This window comes from Saimiri boliviensis, chromosome 1, assembly GCF_048565385.1.
Source record: "Saimiri boliviensis isolate mSaiBol1 chromosome 1, mSaiBol1.pri, whole genome shotgun sequence".
Classification (NCBI taxonomy): domain Eukaryota; kingdom Metazoa; phylum Chordata; class Mammalia; order Primates; family Cebidae; genus Saimiri; species Saimiri boliviensis.
Genome location: NC_133449.1, coordinates 11471577 through 11490420, shown reverse-complemented (window position 1 = coordinate 11490420; position 18844 = coordinate 11471577). Strand labels below are relative to the sequence as shown.

At 46.1% G+C, this 18844-nt stretch overlaps 1 protein-coding gene across 11 annotated transcripts in view; it reads right to left on the bottom strand.

The window, feature by feature from the left end:
- LPIN1 (lipin 1) overlaps positions 1–18844 on the bottom strand; it is a 163685-nt gene that overhangs the window by 20856 nt on the left and 123985 nt on the right. For 8 of the 11 annotated variants that reach the window (XM_074394121.1, XM_074394130.1, XM_074394137.1 and 5 more), the window contains 7 exons: positions 17890–17959; positions 14760–14837; positions 14531–14623; positions 11087–11166; positions 3287–3413; positions 1778–1926; positions 1193–1279 (listed from right to left, as the gene is read on the bottom strand). In XM_074394121.1, the coding sequence (XP_074250222.1) occupies positions 1193–1279; positions 1778–1926; positions 3287–3413; positions 11087–11166; positions 14531–14623; positions 14760–14837; positions 17890–17959 (684 nt within the window). The remainder of the gene's footprint in view (positions 1–1192; positions 1280–1777; positions 1927–3286; positions 3414–11086; positions 11167–14530; positions 14624–14759; positions 14838–17889; positions 17960–18844) is intronic. The other 3 variants (XM_010337933.3, XM_010337934.3, XM_010337935.3) reach the window with 1 other exon arrangement.

The window sequence follows — 18844 nt, the reverse complement described above, 5'->3', positions numbered from 1 at the left end:
GGATCATAAAGTCTCGGGTCAGAGACCTACCTGTTCATGGCAATCCCAGGCACCTGCCCTAGGATAAGGCATAGCAGGGACTCAAGGAATGCTGGATGGATGAATGGATGCAGGGTAGGGAAGCATAGTTCATTCATCTGTGTTCACAGAGTTCTAGAAGCAGCTCTGGATGGTTGTCCATTCTCCACCATCACCAATATGAGATGAGCAAATGGGGTTGGGAACCACGGGCCTGGGACTTCCATCTTGATGCTTACTACGGGTAAATGTAACTTGCTCACCTTCCTCACCCATGGAGAGACGGGGCTGTCCTGATTCAGGCAGAGGCATCTTCCAGCTCTAACTGGCTGAGAACAGAATGCTCTGGAAGGGAGATTTCACTGGCATGGAAGACTCTAGGCCACAGAAGGCTGGAGAAGGTGTGACTGAGGGGGAGAGAGGCTTTGGGCCTGGTAAGCTAGAATGGGGGTGTTTTAGGGGGCATGGAGAATTCCTGCAGGGCTTTAAACCTTGGAGGCAGATGAGAGCAATGAGAATTTGGATAAATCACTTTAGTTCTCCTAGTTCATTTCGCTCATCTAAACACAGAAACGATATTATGGGCTTTTCAGAATTGCTGTAAGATTTAAGTGAAGTAACCCATGTACCCAGCACAGGACAGCAGTCAGAGAACTCCTCTCTCACCTGACTCCTGGGGCTGTGGGCCCCATGGTGGCCACTGTTCTGTTCTGGACCACTTGCCGGAGCACTCCACAGCCCGGGTGGACACCACACAGGGCCTGCAATGCAGCCAAAACTTGCCTGGAATCTGCAACTTTTTAGCCCACAGAAAATCACTTGGCACATAGAATCGATAAGCTCTAATTTCTTCATCTGGCCACCATTGCCATCCCTTGAGATGACGTGAACCTCAATCTCGCCCCTCACGCTGCCACCATCTGTATTCTCCCAGTAATCAATTCCCCTATACTGTGCTTCGTGTTTCTTGGTATTGAATTCAAATTTGGAGTTGCTGGGATTCACTTTCACCCTGGACTCTCCACTGCCATCCCTGTCCCCACAGCCCCTCCCTGGTTGAGGTGCAGACCTCTCTGCAAGTCACCTAGTGCTGGGGCAGGAAAGATTCCATATGCAGAGCGCAGTGCACACAGCAGCGCTCACAGGAGGTGGGAAACAGGGACTCTGTACTCACTGGCTCACTTTATGGTACAGCTTAGCAATGCCCTGGTGGGTCCAATCCTTCCCAAGGGTAGGCAAAATATGGCCAAGAGTATCCGATCTAAATGAAGAGAAAAAGAGAAAAATAAGAAATTCATCACACCATTCACACCTCATTAAAACACACACACACACACACACACACACACACACACACACACAAACTGTAGACCCATGACTTTCTTTCTGGATAGAATGCCCAGGTCATCAAAGCTGATGCTGACGGAGGGACGTGGTAATACACAGAAGGACACCTCCAGTCTGATCATGCATCAAAGTGCCTGGCTTGCTCAATCAAAGGGAAAAGGCCATTCCAAAAGGGCACTCTTCAAAAGCCCCCACAGAAGCAACCAGGTCAGAGAGATAATACCCCAGAGGGACACAACCACCAAGCCCTAAACACAGTGACTGACACCAAGGAGCTAATGAGCAGCTCCAACTGCACCAGAAGTGGAACTGTGCAAGTCCCATGCAGGGAGCGGAATTGCCAACACCAGGCCCGGCAGCCCCACTATGAAGCAAAGAAATCCACCACGGCCCCCAAGTCAGCAGGACCTACCTGGTGATCGTCCCGTCAATATCAGAAATTATGACTTTATCGTCCCAGTTCCACAGATAGATGGTGCCCTCACAGCGGCAGGTGCCTTGGTACTGCGTGGTGACGCTGAAAACCACATCATTGGGGCCATTCTTCAACTTCAAGCTTTTCTGAAAAAACGTGAACCATTACTTGTCTGCTTGAGGGAAAGGCCTTGATTGATGGGCATTTGGCTTCTGTTCCATGAGAAGCAGGATAAGGCTTTAAAAGCAAGTCACTGCCCTGGGCCCTTGTATAATTCTTTCTCCTCCCTTCCTTGTTCTGGTTCTTTCTGGGGCTGGACAGGCAAAACGAACCTCTCTCTCAGGCCCCTTATGATGCAGTTTGCCTGCCTGCTACAGAGGTGCTCTACTTCCCAGGATGGGGCCAATCTGATCCAGTCTTTTCAGATTAGAGTCATCAGCCAGGGTTAAATGACGGGCTATATGGCAAAATCAATCACAGGCCACACTTACCACTCCATGACTAAATAGGAAGGTCATGGTTCAGGGAGACGAATTTAAGCCTAGAGTGAAAACACATTTCCCTAAGTAACCATGTTTTTCAATGATGATTATACTGACACAATTTGGAAAAAGAGAAGTCTTGGTTACCAGTCGTGCCTCCTATCCAGAAGAATACAGTCTAGACCCAAAGAAATTACACCGAATTCAAAACGTAAAGTGACTTTTGAGCAGCGTTGAGACTCTGTGCCGGGATTCCTGGTGCACACCAGCTGGCGGTTCAGACCCCCAGGCTGCCTGACTGCAGGTGTGCCCAGGTGACCCATGAGTCACACAGAGACTCCCAGGCTGCAGGGTCCCACACGTGGCCTGAGTGGCTGTCTGGGCCTGTCCCTTATCATTTCCTAGTTAACACCCTCACCCCTGAGCCAGGCTCCCCACTAACTCTTAAGAGAAATGCGAAAGACCTGATTCACAAAATGTAAGGACAGGAGCTCACTGGCCATGACCAGCAGGATCCAAGAAAGGGCTTTTAATGAAAACTGATCTCATACACACAGAAAAATAAAAGGGCACCACGACCAGATGGTGCTCCTAGTTACCTGAAATTCTCTAAATTCTATCACAACTGCTTGATTTCCACCAATTTAAGTGATGCATTTGGGTTAACAAACATCTCTCTTGAAGCAAAACCACGCTTGGGTGATTTTCAAGTCTATCAGTGATTGACACCTCAGGATGAATGAGCTCCGCCAGGCTGCCTTCCTCCTAACTCTAGACAAGGAGATCCTAGAGGGTCCGCCAGCAAAAGAAGACAAAAGGGAAGGTCACACTGGGGACCCAGCCTGGATAGTGCCAGAGTTGGGCTGGAAACATCCGGCACCCAGCTGAGGGGTTGTAGACCCGTTGGGATGAAAGGTGACAGGAAGTAGAAGTGAGGGGCACACCCCAACCATCGCACAGCCTGAGGAGTCTGCAGAAACCTCACGTGCTCACAACACAGCTGCGCCAAGCATGGGGGACTCACAAGCTGCTCGGAAGTCAGCCGGAGAGTCTTCTTGTAGCTGACGTTAGGCAGAAGCGGGAGGTGGCCTGCGTTTGACGGCTTGGCAGCTGCACGCTCCTCATCACTGGAGGATGATTCATGCTTTACCCTGGAACACACAGTGATGTCATCACCAATTAGAAAATGCATCTGGGTAGCCATGAAAAATGCATCAGCCCTGAATCGATGACTAAGTCAATCCAGTCTCTCCTGAGTCCCGTCCCTTGGGTGGTCATTTACCGTAAGATGTTAAATTTATCAATGAACTCTCACTATACCCCATTCATGCATCTCTCACATTACACGTGTGGGGGCTGCCTCTCCTCTTTCACTTGCCTATTGATGAGCTACCATCGCTATTTTAAGCCAGCAGGTTCCTATTCATGACAAGCAGGGTTAAACTCCCTCTTGGCCTAGGAAGATGCTGTCTTCTCTATCTCTGATCTCTTCCTGAGACTGCAGGCCAAGTGCTACCAGTCCAAGTTTCTACCAGTCCAAACGCATCCGTCAGTTCCCTGTATAAAGCTCGCCAAATATACAACTCCGAGCAATGACGGCCTTTCTAGGATTTACAGGCAGGTGCCAGTGAAAGCAAGGAAGACTTACCAATTCTCCCCTCCAGGATCCCCCAGTGGCTCATCCCATGAGTGAGGAATACACCTGATTTTCCTGCTCAGTATATACAGGTCGGTGCCCCTAACTCTTCTAGACTTTTTTGTTTAGTGGGGAGCTGGGAGGTACAGGGTGGGAATCAGGCTCGTTTTCTTTAAATAGCCCACATAAAGCATATCTGTAGTTAGCTGTCCACTCAGTGAAAGTCATGCTATGACATAATCCCCAACCCAGCAGTATTAGCTCTGCCTCCCAGGACCACTGTCTTTGAAAATGCCTCAATGCCATATGAAGTGCTTAGTCAATGCCTTAGACTAAATGGAAAAGGCTGAGTGGCCCCAAAGCAGCACATCCCAAGCTCTCCAGTCCTTTGCCTTCCTACAAAGCTTCCAGCTCAGCACCTTCCTCTAGGCAAGGTTAGCGTATATACAGCTCCAGCTTATTTTTTTAACAGTCTTTATTTTTTTTCTATTGGCATATTAATTGTAGATATTTATGAGGTACATGTAATATTTTGATAAATGCATGTATTTGTATTTAAACTATTGAGCATACCCTGATCAAATCAGGGTAATTAGCATATCCATTACCCCAAACAGTTATCATTTTTGTTGGGAATATTCCAAATCTTCTCTTCCAGCTATTTTGAAATGTATAATAAATTACTGCTAACTATAGTCATTCTACTGTGCTATGAAATGCCAGAACTTCTTCCTTTCATCTAACTGTATGTTTGTACCCATTAACCAACCCATCTTCATCCTCCTCTCCTCCTTACCCTTCCCAGCCTCTGGTAACCACCATTCTACTCTCTACCTCCTTGAGATCCACGTTTACGGCTCCCCATGATATATGTCTTTCCGTGCCTGGCTTATTTCACTTAACATGATGACCTCCAGTTCCACCCATGTTGCCACAAATGATAGGATTCATCCCTTTTTATGTCCGAATAGTACTCCATTGTGCGTAGGTATCACATTCTCGTCATCCATTTATCCACTGACGGACACTTAGGTTGGATCCATACTTTGACTCCTGTGAATCGTGCTGTGATCAACACAGAGGTGTGAGTGTCCCTCTGACATACTGATTTCCCTTCCTTTGGATAAATACTCAGTAGCGGGATTGCTGGATTGTACAGTAGTCCTATTTTTAGTTTTCTAAGAAATCTCCATACTGTTTTGCATAACATCTGTACTAATTCACATTCCTACCAACAGTGTTTAAGAGATCCCTTCTCTCAACATTCCTGTGAGCATTTTGTTACTTTTTGTCTTTTTGATAACAGCTATTCTAACTGGCGTGAGAGGCTGTCTCACTGTGGTTTTGATTTGCTCTTTCCTGATGAGTGATGTTGAGTGAATGGGACTACATCACACTCAACTGCTACTGCCCAACTAAGGAAACAACTGAGCAAAGAGACGACCTGTTAAATGGGAGAAAATATGTGCACACTCTGCATCCAACAAGGGGCTGAAACCCAGAATGTACGAAAATTGCAAACAACTCAACAGCAGAAAAACAAACAATCCCGTTTAAGAGTGGGCAAAGGAAACGTCACAGGATGTGCCAGTACGTGTCTCATCTTTTCATCTCAATGAACTCTCTCCTCTCAGTGCTGACTTCCTCTCGTCCTACCGCCCGTCTCACACCCTTGCCTCCCTTAAGATCTCCTCTGCAACCTACAGCTTTCTGGCCCCATAAGCGTTCATTTAAGAAGTGATCTCCAACCTCGCGACATGGCAAAATCCATCTCTAGAAAAAATACAAAAATTAGCTGGGCGTGGTGGCATGCCCCTGTAGTCCCAGCTACCTGGGAGGCTGAGGTGAGAGAATCCCTTGAACTTGGGAGGTGAAGTTTGCAGTGAGCCAAGATTGCACCACTGCACTCCAACCTGGGCAACAGAGTAAGACTTTGTCTCAAAAAAGAAGAAAAGATCCCTACAACTCAATACTGCCCAATACTGGGGCGATGTGAAGGAGGACAGTGTCCCACAGCATCCCCACTTCTGTGTTGTTTCTACCACACCTGTGCGGAGACATGGCTCTTTCCAGTCCTAGAATGAGCAGAACCTCCCTAAGCATCTGCTCCCCAGGTCCCAGGAGAGGGAGGTCTGTGGGCTTCGGGCTGGGGGCCGGGAGCTCATTCAACCAACACTCAAGCGTATCATGCCAGGCATCAATGACACAGCAAACAACCTGTTCTTACTCATGTAGGGTAAACAACCACAACACAGAGACCTGGGCTGAAGACAAAGATTTGGAGATTCCTGGGACAGAGCCCTGGGAAATAGGCCATGGGAACAGGAGTCTGTGTTGTAGGAGAACGGAGCATCCACTAGAACGGTGGTTGGTCTGTGGCAGAGGTAAGCTACACATGGGTGGAACAATCCCATGACACTGGGGGCTGACTCTGGCTCTTGGTAGAGAGGAGATGGCACAGCAGTTAGACTCTGAAAAACACAGGTTTCCAGCCTGTGGTAACTTTGCGTTGTATCACCTTGGAGAAATCTTATTTCTTTTTTTGTTGTTGTTGTTTTTTTTTTTTGAGACAGAGTCTCACTGTTGCCCAGGCTGGAGTGCAATGGTGCGATCTCAGCTCACTGCAACCTCCACCTCTCGGGTTCAAGCGATTTTCCTGCCTCAGCCTCCTGAGTAGCTGGGACTACAGGCGTGCGCCACCACACCCAGCTAATTTTTGTATTTTTAGTAGAGATGGGGTTTCACCATGTTGGCCAGGATTACCTTGATCTCTTGACCTCATCATCTGCCCACCTTGGCCTCCCAAAGGGCTGGGAGATCTCCTATGCAACCTACAGCTTTCCGACCCCATAAGCATTCATTAAGAAGTGAGGCGCCTGGCCTCAGCCTTGATTTCTTTATCTTTAAATGCAGAAGAACAACTGAATCACACCCAAAACTTCAGGACGCAGGCAGGTAAGCGCCTGGAGACACCTGGACTGGAAGACTGGGACGTAAGTCCCAGCAAAGGCCTCATCCTAGAGAATTCCTTCCTGGGCCTCAGCAGGCTCATCCGTAAAATGACCTGGTCCGACCAAAGTCCCTTCCAGTTCTGACACCTACAGATCCTATGAACAATGCTGGTTCTTCTGAACCAACAACCTGGAGGTTTTCAGACAGGGTGGATGTGGTCTTGGAGCCAGTACAGGCTGGTAAATGCTGCCGGGGACGGGGCGGGCAGATTTCCTTGTCAAGCAGAAGAACGAGGCTACAAGCCCCTCATTGAATGGGAAAATGTTTACGTTCCACCCAAACAGTGTGGAGTGAAATGAGATCCAAATGTGAAGCAAAGCTCTTAGTGACAACAGATTGATGTGTACCTCTGCCGGCGGGATGAGGAGGCAGGCGGAATAGCTGTGATTTCCATCTGCTGCTTTGAAAAAAAAGAAAAGCCACTAAATTCGTGCAGCATGCCATGTTTGAAGGAACACAGAAAGGAAAACACACAGATACAAAGACTAAAATGCGAGATGTGCAGTTGGCTGTTGGTGGCTTCGGCTTGCGGCAAGTACACAGTCATTTGTGGCTGCCACGTCCCAGATCGCGCCACCCTGCACAGACAAAAATGCCTCCTGTTGGGAAGCCCCCACCCCATCCCTCACAATGGCTCATTAAATGTTGCTTGCTTTACAGGATCTGCAAGAAGCAACAAAACAAAACAAAAGGGCTCATGTCACTTGAAAATGTGCACAGAAGAGTAGCTGTGAACAACATCTAAGTTAGCACTTGTCAGTGTGCGTGTTTCAAACGGTATTTTAATTATTTGTACGGTGACAAGCTGTTTGCTCAATTACGGATCTTCAGGGACTGTTCTGTCAATCAAGTCTGTCAATTAGGAAAACATTCTGACACTTTTTTTTTTTTTTGGTCAACTGCATGACTCTAATAGGGAGACTTGAAGTCTGAGATGCAAGTATAAATTAAAAGGTTTACATTTTTCTAGAGAACCTTAAATTCTTTTCAAAATCTGAGTTTTTTTCACAAGAGTCGATTCTTCATTCTTCAGGTTTGGTAAGGAACCATAGTGTGACTAACTCAGAATACTGGATGGTCCAGCTGTTTGTGTTTGACAGGGAAAAGCATTTTTGCCCACATTTGAATATGACTGTATCGAACAGTGAGAAAATCATGACACCCCAAGTAAACTGTAGGAGCTGAGCTTCCAACTTGGGAAGAGCTACAGAAGTGTCTCACTGCTCTCCCCACTCTCCTGGGGTCCTACCTGCTATGGCTAGAAAAGGTAACTGTAAGAGCAGAGATGGCACCAGCGATGCCACTGTGCCTTCTGTATATGGGACAGTGGCTGTCCTCCTACCTCCCTTGTAAACCTAACTCCATGACCCTGAGGCTCATATTCCCCTAGGTTTAAGACTGGCTGTATTAGTCCGTTCTCACACTGCTATGAAGAAATACCCAAGACTGCGTAATTTATAAAGGAAAGAGGTATTAATTGACTCACAGTTCCGCATGGCTGGGGAGGCCCCAGGAAACTTACAACCACGGCAGAAGGCAAAGGAAAAGCAGGCACCTTCCTCCCAGAGCAGCAGGATGGGGGAGGGTACAAGGGGGGGGGAAATGCCAGACACTTGTAAAACAATCAGATCGCGTGAGAACTCACTCACTATCATGAGAACAGTAGCATGGGGAAAACTGCCCCATGATCCAATTCCCTCCACCTGTCCCACCCTTGACACGTGGGGATTATGGGGGTTACAATTTGAAGTGATATTCGGGTGGGGAAACAGAACAAAAGCTTATCATTCTGCCCCCCGGCCCTCCCAAATCTTATGTCTTTTCACATTTCAAAACCAATCCTGCCTTCCCAACAGTCCCCCAAAGTCTTAACTCATTTCAGCATTAACTCAAAGTCGACAGTCCAAAGTCTCATCTGAGACAAGTCCCTTCTGCCTATGAGCCAGTAAAATCAAACGCAAGTGAGTTACTTCCTAGATACGATGAGGGTACAGGCATTGGGTAAATACACCAGTTCCAATGGGACAAAGCGGCCAAAATGAAGGGCTACAAGCCCCGTGCAAGTGTGAAACCCAATAGGGCAGTCACTAAACCTTCAAGTTCCAAAACGATCTCCTTTGACTCCACGTCTCAAATCCAGGTCACGCTGATGCAAGAGGCGGGCTCCCACAGCCTTGGCTACTGGGCAGAGGGCAGAATGGATCGGACAGACATCTCTCATTCAGCCCACAATGTCTGTTTTACAATACTTGAAACTGCATGGTTTGAGACTGAACGTGTGTCCTCCAGGTGACCGCAGAGCCACCCTCCCCAACTGGTCTCTGCACTCTGGATCATTTTCTCACAAAGATGATGCAAAGACCCAGTGAGATGGGGTCTGCCGCATTGGTGTTATTTTTAACCCCATATTTCACAGATGGAGATGCTGAAGACCATACTGAAGGCTGTCAGACAAGGTCCCTGCTCTACATCCTGCTCTGTGCTACCTCTTGTGTTTAGAAATTATTGCCGAGACAGAGAAGGTTCCTAAAATGAATTCCAGGCAAGCGGCACATTTCTAGTGTAGTGATTTAAGTTGGTTTAAATTGCTGAGAGCACACAGTTTGGCATCTTCGTGTGTCTCTTTCGGGGTAGTGTGCCTCCCATGCAGCTTCCAGGCCAGCTCTGTCCCAGCCTGTCTGGCAGACAGGCACCTTTGCTCAGATGCGTCAGGGAGCTTGCCTGAGGTCCAATGGTTACCAAGGAGCAAAGCTGGGATTCCAAACCAGACCTGCCTGACTCCAAAGTTGGCTGCTTTCACTGCAGCTTGTGGAGTCAAGAACTACTTATTTTGAAAAGTCTGGTTGACTCCATCCTCAACACCCCTGCCCTCTCCCTTCCGAGTGCACTCACAGCCAAACTCAGAATTCCCAGCTGGGAAACGTCAGTACCCTGGTGCCTTTCCATTCTTTCTTGTTCCTGCAAAGCACAGACCAACAGCAGGTCAGGCAAAAGGCCCATGGGACACGACCAGGGAAACAGAAAGGGTTCCCTTCGAGAGCATCCCCAGCAAGAGCAAGCCAGGCCATTCAGAGTCACAGTCAGACTCACCCCACCAGGTCCCGCACACTCGTCTCTACCCTGTCCTTCTCCACAGAGAACAATAAAGAAATCAGATCGGTTCCTACCTGCCTCCCATGTGGGTTTCTATTTGTAGCAAAGAATCCTAGAAGTAAAATTGTTTAAGATACAGAGCCATGGCCGGGAGCCAGAGGAATGGAAACCCACGCCTGCCTCTCCCATAAATCAACAACACATGGAAAAAACCTCAGTGGTTCAGCAATGCTTCAGCAACGCTTTGGAAATGCCTACTCTGTGGGGCACTGGCTTGGCCTCCAAGATTTAAAAATGAGTTAAGATGTGGATCTGGTGCCAATTAATCTGTTAGCACTCTCTGTCTGCTAAATAAGAAATGGAATCCTGGATTTCTTAGGCGTGGAAATACTGTAAACATGAAGTAATCGGTAAAAGATGGTATAGCGCAAATCAGTCCATGTCAGTATACAATATCACTGTCAAATTAGTGTATAATGGGACTGTCCCATTATACACTACTCTACTCAGAGTAGAGTCACCTCCAATCCCATACAAAGAGATTAACCTGAAGACAAAACACCTGATCAGAAATCACAAATACTGATGCGTATCATCAAAATCTAACCTCTCCTATGCTAAGCGAACATTAATCCATATTAAAAGTATCAACATAAATCCTGGTCAGTATTTAAATTGTAGAGAAAGGCAAGCTCCTTCAGAAGGGAAGCTTATTTCCATGTTAATGTTAGGGCTATTATTTATTATTGTCATCACTGTCATTATTGCCACTGTTACTGTCATTACCATCATCATCACCGTCATCTGTGTATAAAGGACTATTGCCTACCGGGACCATGAGAAAGGCTCCAGTTATATTATCTCACTTAAGCCTCACATTTATTTTGCAAACTGGCTACCTCAGGGAGCAATTGCATCCATTTTGCTTATAGGAAAACCAAGTTAAATAAACTGCCCGGTCACCAAGTGAATCACAGAGCCGGCGCTGGAACCATGCGGTGAACCTGTCTGCATCCAGGCAGCATGTTCCATAAACTCGGATGTGGAAAGGGGCCGCACATCCCGGGAAGCCTCCTACTGCACCTGGTGGCCATGCCGAGCTGCGGCGGTTGCTCTCCGGTGCTATGGCCCTTGCCAACCAAGCACTGCTCTGGCTTACTTTCCTGGAGAAGGAGAAAAGAAAGAGTCACAGAAGTACCATGGAGAAGGGGCTTGCAGGCAGGTGTTTTCCCATGGGCTTCCTTAAGGCAGGACCCCTGAAGGTAGACCCTTCCCCAATGAGGCCCACCCCAGCAATCGCCCTGGGAGGCTCTGGCTGTTTCTTCAGTGGGTCCTGCTCACTCCTTTGCTAAGAAGTATACAATTAAACTGGGAAGTATTTTTGACAGAAATGAATCTGTTATCCATAAGCGTTTGTGGCACCAAACCAAACTCCATCATCACTGTAGCTTATGCAAATGCTTGATCAAGGGCTGCTTGGATTCCGGGGGCCTTTCAAAATATTTTCTTATACTTGCTGATAGAAATGCCTGAAAATATCGTCATACCATATTTTGCTTGGGGAAGATGTGAGAGCATTTTCTTCTTTTCCAAGATCACATACTCTTAACAGAAATTCCTCCCTTGGTGTGCTTGGATTTCTAAGAGAACACCTGGGCCCAGTCCAGCTTCTCTTGCTTATAAACTTTCAACAAGTCACCTAACTTCACTTCCTCATCTGGGAAACGGGTGACGTTCTCCGTATCCTAATGCTGCTATGAAGATTAAAGGAGACACTGTGTCTGAAACACAGAGCCAGGCACACAGTAGGCAAAGGAGGAGGGAGATGGGCACTGGGTCCCAGACAGAAGAGACCACAGAGAAATGCCAAGGGACAGAGGGTCAATGACTGACTCTCTTTATCTGTGCTTGTTTGCTCAGAAGACAGCTTAACGATTTCTACTACGGTCCTTTGATAAAGAAAATGAACAATACCAATGCTTAATAGGGTGACTCTTTTATAATTAGCATGAACTAATTTCAAATATTCTTTAGGTTTTTTTTTATAAGCACACAAATAATTGATATAACATGTCCAGTTATGTTTTATCTCTTGATTGAGTCATGTAACAGTACCACCACTATTAGCAACTTTTTCTTAGGCTACTTCCCAAATATGTATCTAAGTGAAATAAGTATATTTCAGATTTGCAAAGAAATATTAAATTTCTTAACGGTTCCTTACTTCACTTAATTCAAACTGGAGAGAATGTGGATATTCTACAAAGAAGTGGTTGAAATATACTTCCACCTTAAATTCTAGAGTATTCTGTTCTCTGGTAAGAAAACTAGAGTCCCTTTATGCTTCAAGTCGTTTAATATAAAGCATATATATTTGCACTCATGCGTCTGTAGCCCTTGGAGATCAGTAAAACTGACAAGTAGAACTTAGATGTGCTAACAGAAGGTGTCAAAGAACAATTATATCTTGATAAAACTCTTCCAGGAAACATTTTCCCTTTCAACTAATGGCATAAAGACAGTTCATGGAGGAGGTTTCTTTTATGATTAAAACAACCAACTTGACTGTCATCTCTGCGGTTTCTTCCTACTACTTTCCTTGAGTAATCAGTGTGCCTTCAACAAATATTTGCCAAACCCCTACTCTGGGTCCAATATGGGCATCAGGAACACTGAAGTGATCAGGGCCATATATGGTCTCTGCCTCACGGAGTTTTGGGTCTAGACAGAAAGGAGAGGCTCACCAAATAGTCACACTAGTAATTACATAATTATAAACTGAGACTAAATGTATGGAGGAAACGTTCACAGGCAGAGGACAGCAGACCAGACTCATCTGCTGAGAAAGGGCTACTGGATCTTCCAGTTAACTAAGCGAAGCAGGGGCGAAGGGCCCACAGAACACTGCGTAATGAAAACAGCACGTGCAAAGGCTCCAGGTAGAAGGTGCCTTCAGCCATTGAAGCTAAAGTACAGAGAGCAGAGGAAAACAGCAAGGATGAGCCTAAAGAGGCAGGTAGGGGCTAGAACACACAAGCACCATAGGCCGTGGTAAGGACACCAGCCTTCATTGTAAGAACCCCGGGGAATCACAATAAGGCTTTAAGTGAGGAGCAACATACATGGGAGCAGGCCCCTAAAGAGACCAATGCATCCGCAGTGCAGAGGATGAAGAAGAGAGGGTAAGGATGGGTGCAGGGAGACCGTCTGGAAGCACCTCTGGGAGAGGTGACGGGAGTGCAGACGTGTGGGAGCAGAGCTGGGGAGAATGGACACGTCGGAGAAGTACTTAAGACAGAAAACTGATAGAACTTGGTGAGGCTAAAAGCATGAATCTCACCCAAGGATGGACAGTAGTGCCATTTTATGACTATGGCCCCAATGAAGGAAGAACTCTCAAGAAACCCATGAATTCAATTCTAGAAGTGCTGAGTCTGAAATGCCTTGAGGCATCCTCATGACAATGCTTAGTTGGCTACTTGATAAATGGACGGAGCAGAAAAGAACGCCTGTATCTGAGACAAAAAACGGAGCCATAGCATGGGCAAAAGGGAAAAGTAAGAAGTGAAAGGAGAAAAGGTGTCCCTAAGATGAGCTTTGAGGACCCCTCCTGGAGGAGGCTAAGCCACAGCAGGAGCAGCCTGTGGGGAGGAGGAGGGCCAGGTGGACACAGGGGCCTGGGAGCCACGCACAGAAAGTACTTTAAGAAATAGGAGGAGAGGTCAACGAATATGTGAAAAAAATCACAGGCACTCAGAGATGAACACCGAAGCCATGGACCTTTAGACACGCCATTGCAGTGAAATGACTCAGAGAACTAGTCAACTGCCAGAGGTCTACCTCATTAAAACTGTCCTCACAGGCCGGGCATGGTGGTTCAGGCCTATAATGCCAACACTTTCAGAGACCGAGGCAGGCAGATCACTCAAGCCCAGGAATTTGAGACCAGCCTGGGCAAGATGGCGAAACCTTTTCTCTACCAAAAATACAAAAGTTAGCTGTGCATGGTGGTACATGCCTGTAGTCCCAGCTACTCCAGAGGCTGAGATGGGAGGATTGCTTGAGCCCGGGAGGCGGAGGTTGCCGTGAGCTGAGATTGCACCACTGCCCTCCAGCCTGGGTGACTGAGCTTGCCCCTTTCTCAAAGAAAAAAAATAAAAAAGAAAAAGAAAAAAAAACTGTCTCCATAAGCAGAAGGAAGATATTTAATTTCTTAAAAAAAACTGAATTCCTAGGCTGAATCCCTCCTTTTGCAGGTGACAAAACGTTATCATGCGGAAGTGACTGGACTACAATCTCCCAACGTTACAGAGCCAGGAGGTGACGCCCACGCTGCTGGCTCCCGACCTTCCTCCCCACCTTCCCCACGTTCCATGAGCACCCGCCCTACTTCATGGCAGAGCTGGCTCACGACAACTCAGCTCTAGGGCTTATTTCTCCGACGTAAGTACACGAAAACCAATGTCCCTACACAAAACCAAAACTTGCTGAGCTAAGGGCGAGCACTGTTTGGTCTTCCGGGCTTACCTCCTTGATCGTGGTGTTTCTTCCCCTCCATGAAAACCACCATCTTCCTCCCTTTTTGGGCATCTTATCCCTCATGATAGCTTCCACAGTGGCCTGTTTTAAATGGATGGTAACATAAATAATGGAACCAAAAAAAGATCAACTTAGCACATTCGAACCAAAAGAAACAGACATGCAAATTAAAGTAAGATTTAAAAAAAAAAAAGAAATCAGAGAAAACACAACATACTATTTGTGGGTTAAAAATTTTAGAGAAGCAAAACCTAATGGCGTCCAAAATTACATGAAGGTAACTTAGGCATGAAGACTTAAGAAGATGTTAAAGGAATAAGCAAGCAACAAATAAAATACAACACGACAACAAGAGAAAAGAAAGCATTAGAAATCGTTAGTGATTAGGAAGACCGGAAGTTTCCAAATCAAAGTGGCTAACTGGTTAAGATATTATTACTCTCAATGTGATGGTTATAAAATAAAATATGAAATGATTAATATGGGGTACAGGATAAGACAGTTTTTAACAAAAGGTAAAATGCATAGGATTTTTACTGTCTACATCAATTTCTAAAGGTTTACATTAATGGATGCATTTGGTTTAAAATCTCAAGTATTAAAAAGAAAATTCCTACTTTTAACTTAGATAAATGAGTTTAATGGCGACATTAAATACGAATGGATAATTTTCTAAGTATTTCCAAAGAACAAAATATCTATCTTGTTAATTCTAGGACCGAGGTAAAAGTTATGCAGTGTCCCTTCCTCAGTTTACAGAACTTTCAAGCAATCGACACCTCAGCTAGTAATAAAAGAAAGATATAAGCCATTCAGTCTAACAGGGTGCATGGAGGCAGACAGGTAAGTAATTTACTGTGTAGCTAAAAAGATCCCTATCGGACACACACAAAAACCCAACTGCACTAAAATGCAAACCACTCATATCCTGTTCATAAATAGGACAATTCATAAAGCTGTCAATGACCCTATTTCCCCTAAATCCACCCTTAAATGTAACAAAACCACAACTTCTTTAAAAAAGAAAGAAAGACAAAGAACAGAAAAAAATGAACAGGAGTATTTTCAGTCCTTCACAAATCAATTCTAATGTTTGTTTGAAAAAGAAACAAAAAAATAGCCCAGAAAATTCTCAGGCAGAAGAGTAGTAAGCAGAACAAGCACTGCTGGATATTAAAATATACCTTAATATATGGTAATTAAGGGAAGGCAGTGTTGGCATGCAAGGACACATATCACAGGAACAGAAGACAAAAGTCCAAAAACAAACGTCAATTCACAGAGAAATATAACAGATGATGAAGCTGTAACTGCCTATGAGTAGTGGTAAGAGTTAGTTGACGCACGGTCCTGGGATAATTCAGCAGCCATGTCAGACCCTGTGAGCAGCCCACCTGCCTCCCCTTTCTTGCTGACAGATCTGAAACTCTGTTTGAGCGTCAGGCTGCAATGTGCTCTGAGAAGGCTGGCTCAACTCGGGAGGATGCACCTCATTGGTCGAAGCCAGTCACAGTCATTTCATTGCTTTGCCAAGAACTGCTTTAGAGGTGATCATGCAACCAAGTTTTGGCCAATGAAATATGAGAGAGCTGCCCCCTCCCTCCCATTTCAGATGTGGCTGTATGAGGAGATGAAGTGCACGGCAGTTATCTTGTGACCACAAAGGAAAAGCCAAGAAAGTCACAGAGAAGCTAACGAAAATTCACCAAGCCTGAAACTGCCAACCTCTAAGATCTGTGTCACGTGAGATAATCACTTATGCCACTTTTAAGTCATTCTGTTTCCTAAAACCAAAAGCATCTTCACGAATTCAATAACTTCCTGGGGGAAAACTGGCTTGGTTCCTAATACTTCCCTCATTACGCTCAAAATCTAGATGTATGAAAGATTTTAAAATCTTTCAAAATATCCAGAACTTGTGAAAATATGCTCCATATAAAAGAAAGCACAAAAAATAGCTACAGGGCATACTTCCACAAGTTTTGGAAAAGGAGAAGCAGGGCCATGTTAAGTGTGATACAAAACCCAACAGCCATAAAAGACAAGATTGGCAAATTCTACATTTAAAAATAATTTCTAAATTAGAGAAATGGCATATTGTCAAAAATTACTGACTTATAAAAAGATTTAGTGTGCATATCACAAGGACTAATTTCTTTTACGTTTCAGAGCCCATGTGTATTTCTTTCTCAGTGAATAAATCCTTTAGCTATATTGCTATTGCAGTGGCCTTTTTTCTTAGGGATTTGTAAGAGTTGAGAACAGTAACATAAAAATGTGTCCCAAGCCATGGATATCATGGCAGGGACAAAAGAAAATCTGCTCTGGAGAACATGCCCTCAGCCCAGTCCACAAAGATGCTCACAGATAAAGCATCACCAAAGATGAGATTGCAGTCCTCAAATCATAATACACACAGGCACAAGCACGCACATACATGCATTCTTACGCACACAGGCATGCACACACATGCACACACGCATGTGCACATACATACACACACATGTGCATGCAGGCACACATGCACTGATGCACATGCATGCACACCCACACGCCAAATCAGGAAGGAGCAAGCCTAGACTCAACAAAGTCCAATTAGACCTTTAAGAATCTCAGTTAGAACGTGCTGACAGCCTACAATATCCAAAGCTGTACAAAGGCTTGCTGAGCACACAAAGGATACAAACACGTCTAAGGCAGTCTCTGCAGCAAAGAACATATAATTTAGAGGAAGAGCTATCGATGAAAGAATGAACGATTCCTGGCTGACTGTCTAGTGAACTGTTTGGGGGAGGAGGAGAACGCTGCAGGCTGGCAGGTGGCATGGCTGCCCTCCTAACTCTTCCCTGGGGCCACTAACCTACTCTCCCCTGCAAGCTAGGAGCTGCCCAGGCCCTGTACTGGCTCCTACCTCAGAGAATCAGTCATGGGCCTGGCTTCCTGACTGGGCAGACCTGACACGGGCATGGGCACCTGTACCTGACCCCGATGCCTGCTCCACCCCGTCCAGGGTGACACTCATCTCCCTCTGTCCTCGCTGGGCTCTGAAGTCCAGGCACCTGTCTGCTCGGCCTCCACCTGTGCCCCTAGCATGGCAAGTATTGAGAAAGGCACCCTTGGTCTGCACGGCCATGACTGGGAGGTTTTGCCTTGATAAGGCAGAGGGGGAACCGTGTGCAAGGTGCAAGAGAGAGATCTGCAACCCCTGGCCTGTATGCTCGTGAACTTCAAAAGAGCACAATGGAATGAACCCTGTGGTTTCCAAAACAGAAGTGAAATCCCGACGCCCCAGATTAAGCTATCCATCACTCCCGGTGTCCCCTTTGCTTTCTCATGTTAAAGCTCACCTTTGGCAAAGGTTTCTGGAAGGCCTGCATTGCCAGGAGGAGAGGTGCTGCTGTTGTCCAGTTATAATATCTAACACAAAACAATGAAATGAGATGTCAAAAAACCGAGGCTCATACTGAAAACCTTTCCAATGTCATACAAAGTGGTCAAGGAAAGCTCAGGACTCCATCGAGGTCTTTGAAGAGCTCAATCTCTTGCTATTCCCCAGCCCACCCCAATCTACCTCCAGGCAGAGGCTCCCTCCATCTAACCCCAGCGGGGACCCAGCAGCAGCCGTGCCAGCAGGGTGGACAGCTGGACATGCCAGCAGCCCAAATTCCACAACGTGCTTGAAGTGTTTCTTGCCACACGTCAAGGAAAAGGCAACTAGGTGTAAAACATCCACGGTGTAAGGGAGAAAGTTTGCTAATAGTCTGCAAAAATACCTGTACATCCCTTGCCCTCAGATAATGAAGTTTTTTTTTGAGATGGAGTTTCCCTCTTGTTACCCAGGCTGGAGGGCAATGGTGCGACCTCAGCTCACCGCAACCTCCACCTCCTGGGTTCAAGCAATTCTCCTGCCTCAGCCTCCTGAGTAGCTGGGATTACAGGCACACACCACCATGCCCAGCTAATTTTTTTTTTTTGTATTTTTAGTAGAGACGGGGTTTCACCATGTTGACCAGGATGGTCTCTATCTCTTGACCTCGTGATCCACCCACCTCAGCCTCCCAAAGTGCTGGGATTACAGGCTTGAGCCACCGCGCCTGGCTATAAAGAAGTTTTTCAAGAGGGGAGAGATGCAGGCTCCTCTGACATACCCATGTACCACACGGGTGACTCTTCACATTCAATGAGAACATGGAGTTGGGTGTAGTGGTTCACAGCTGAAATCCCAGCACTTTGGGAGGCCAAGGTGGGAGGATCTCTCTCTTTTATATTTTATTTTTTTGAGACAGAGTTTCACTCGTCACC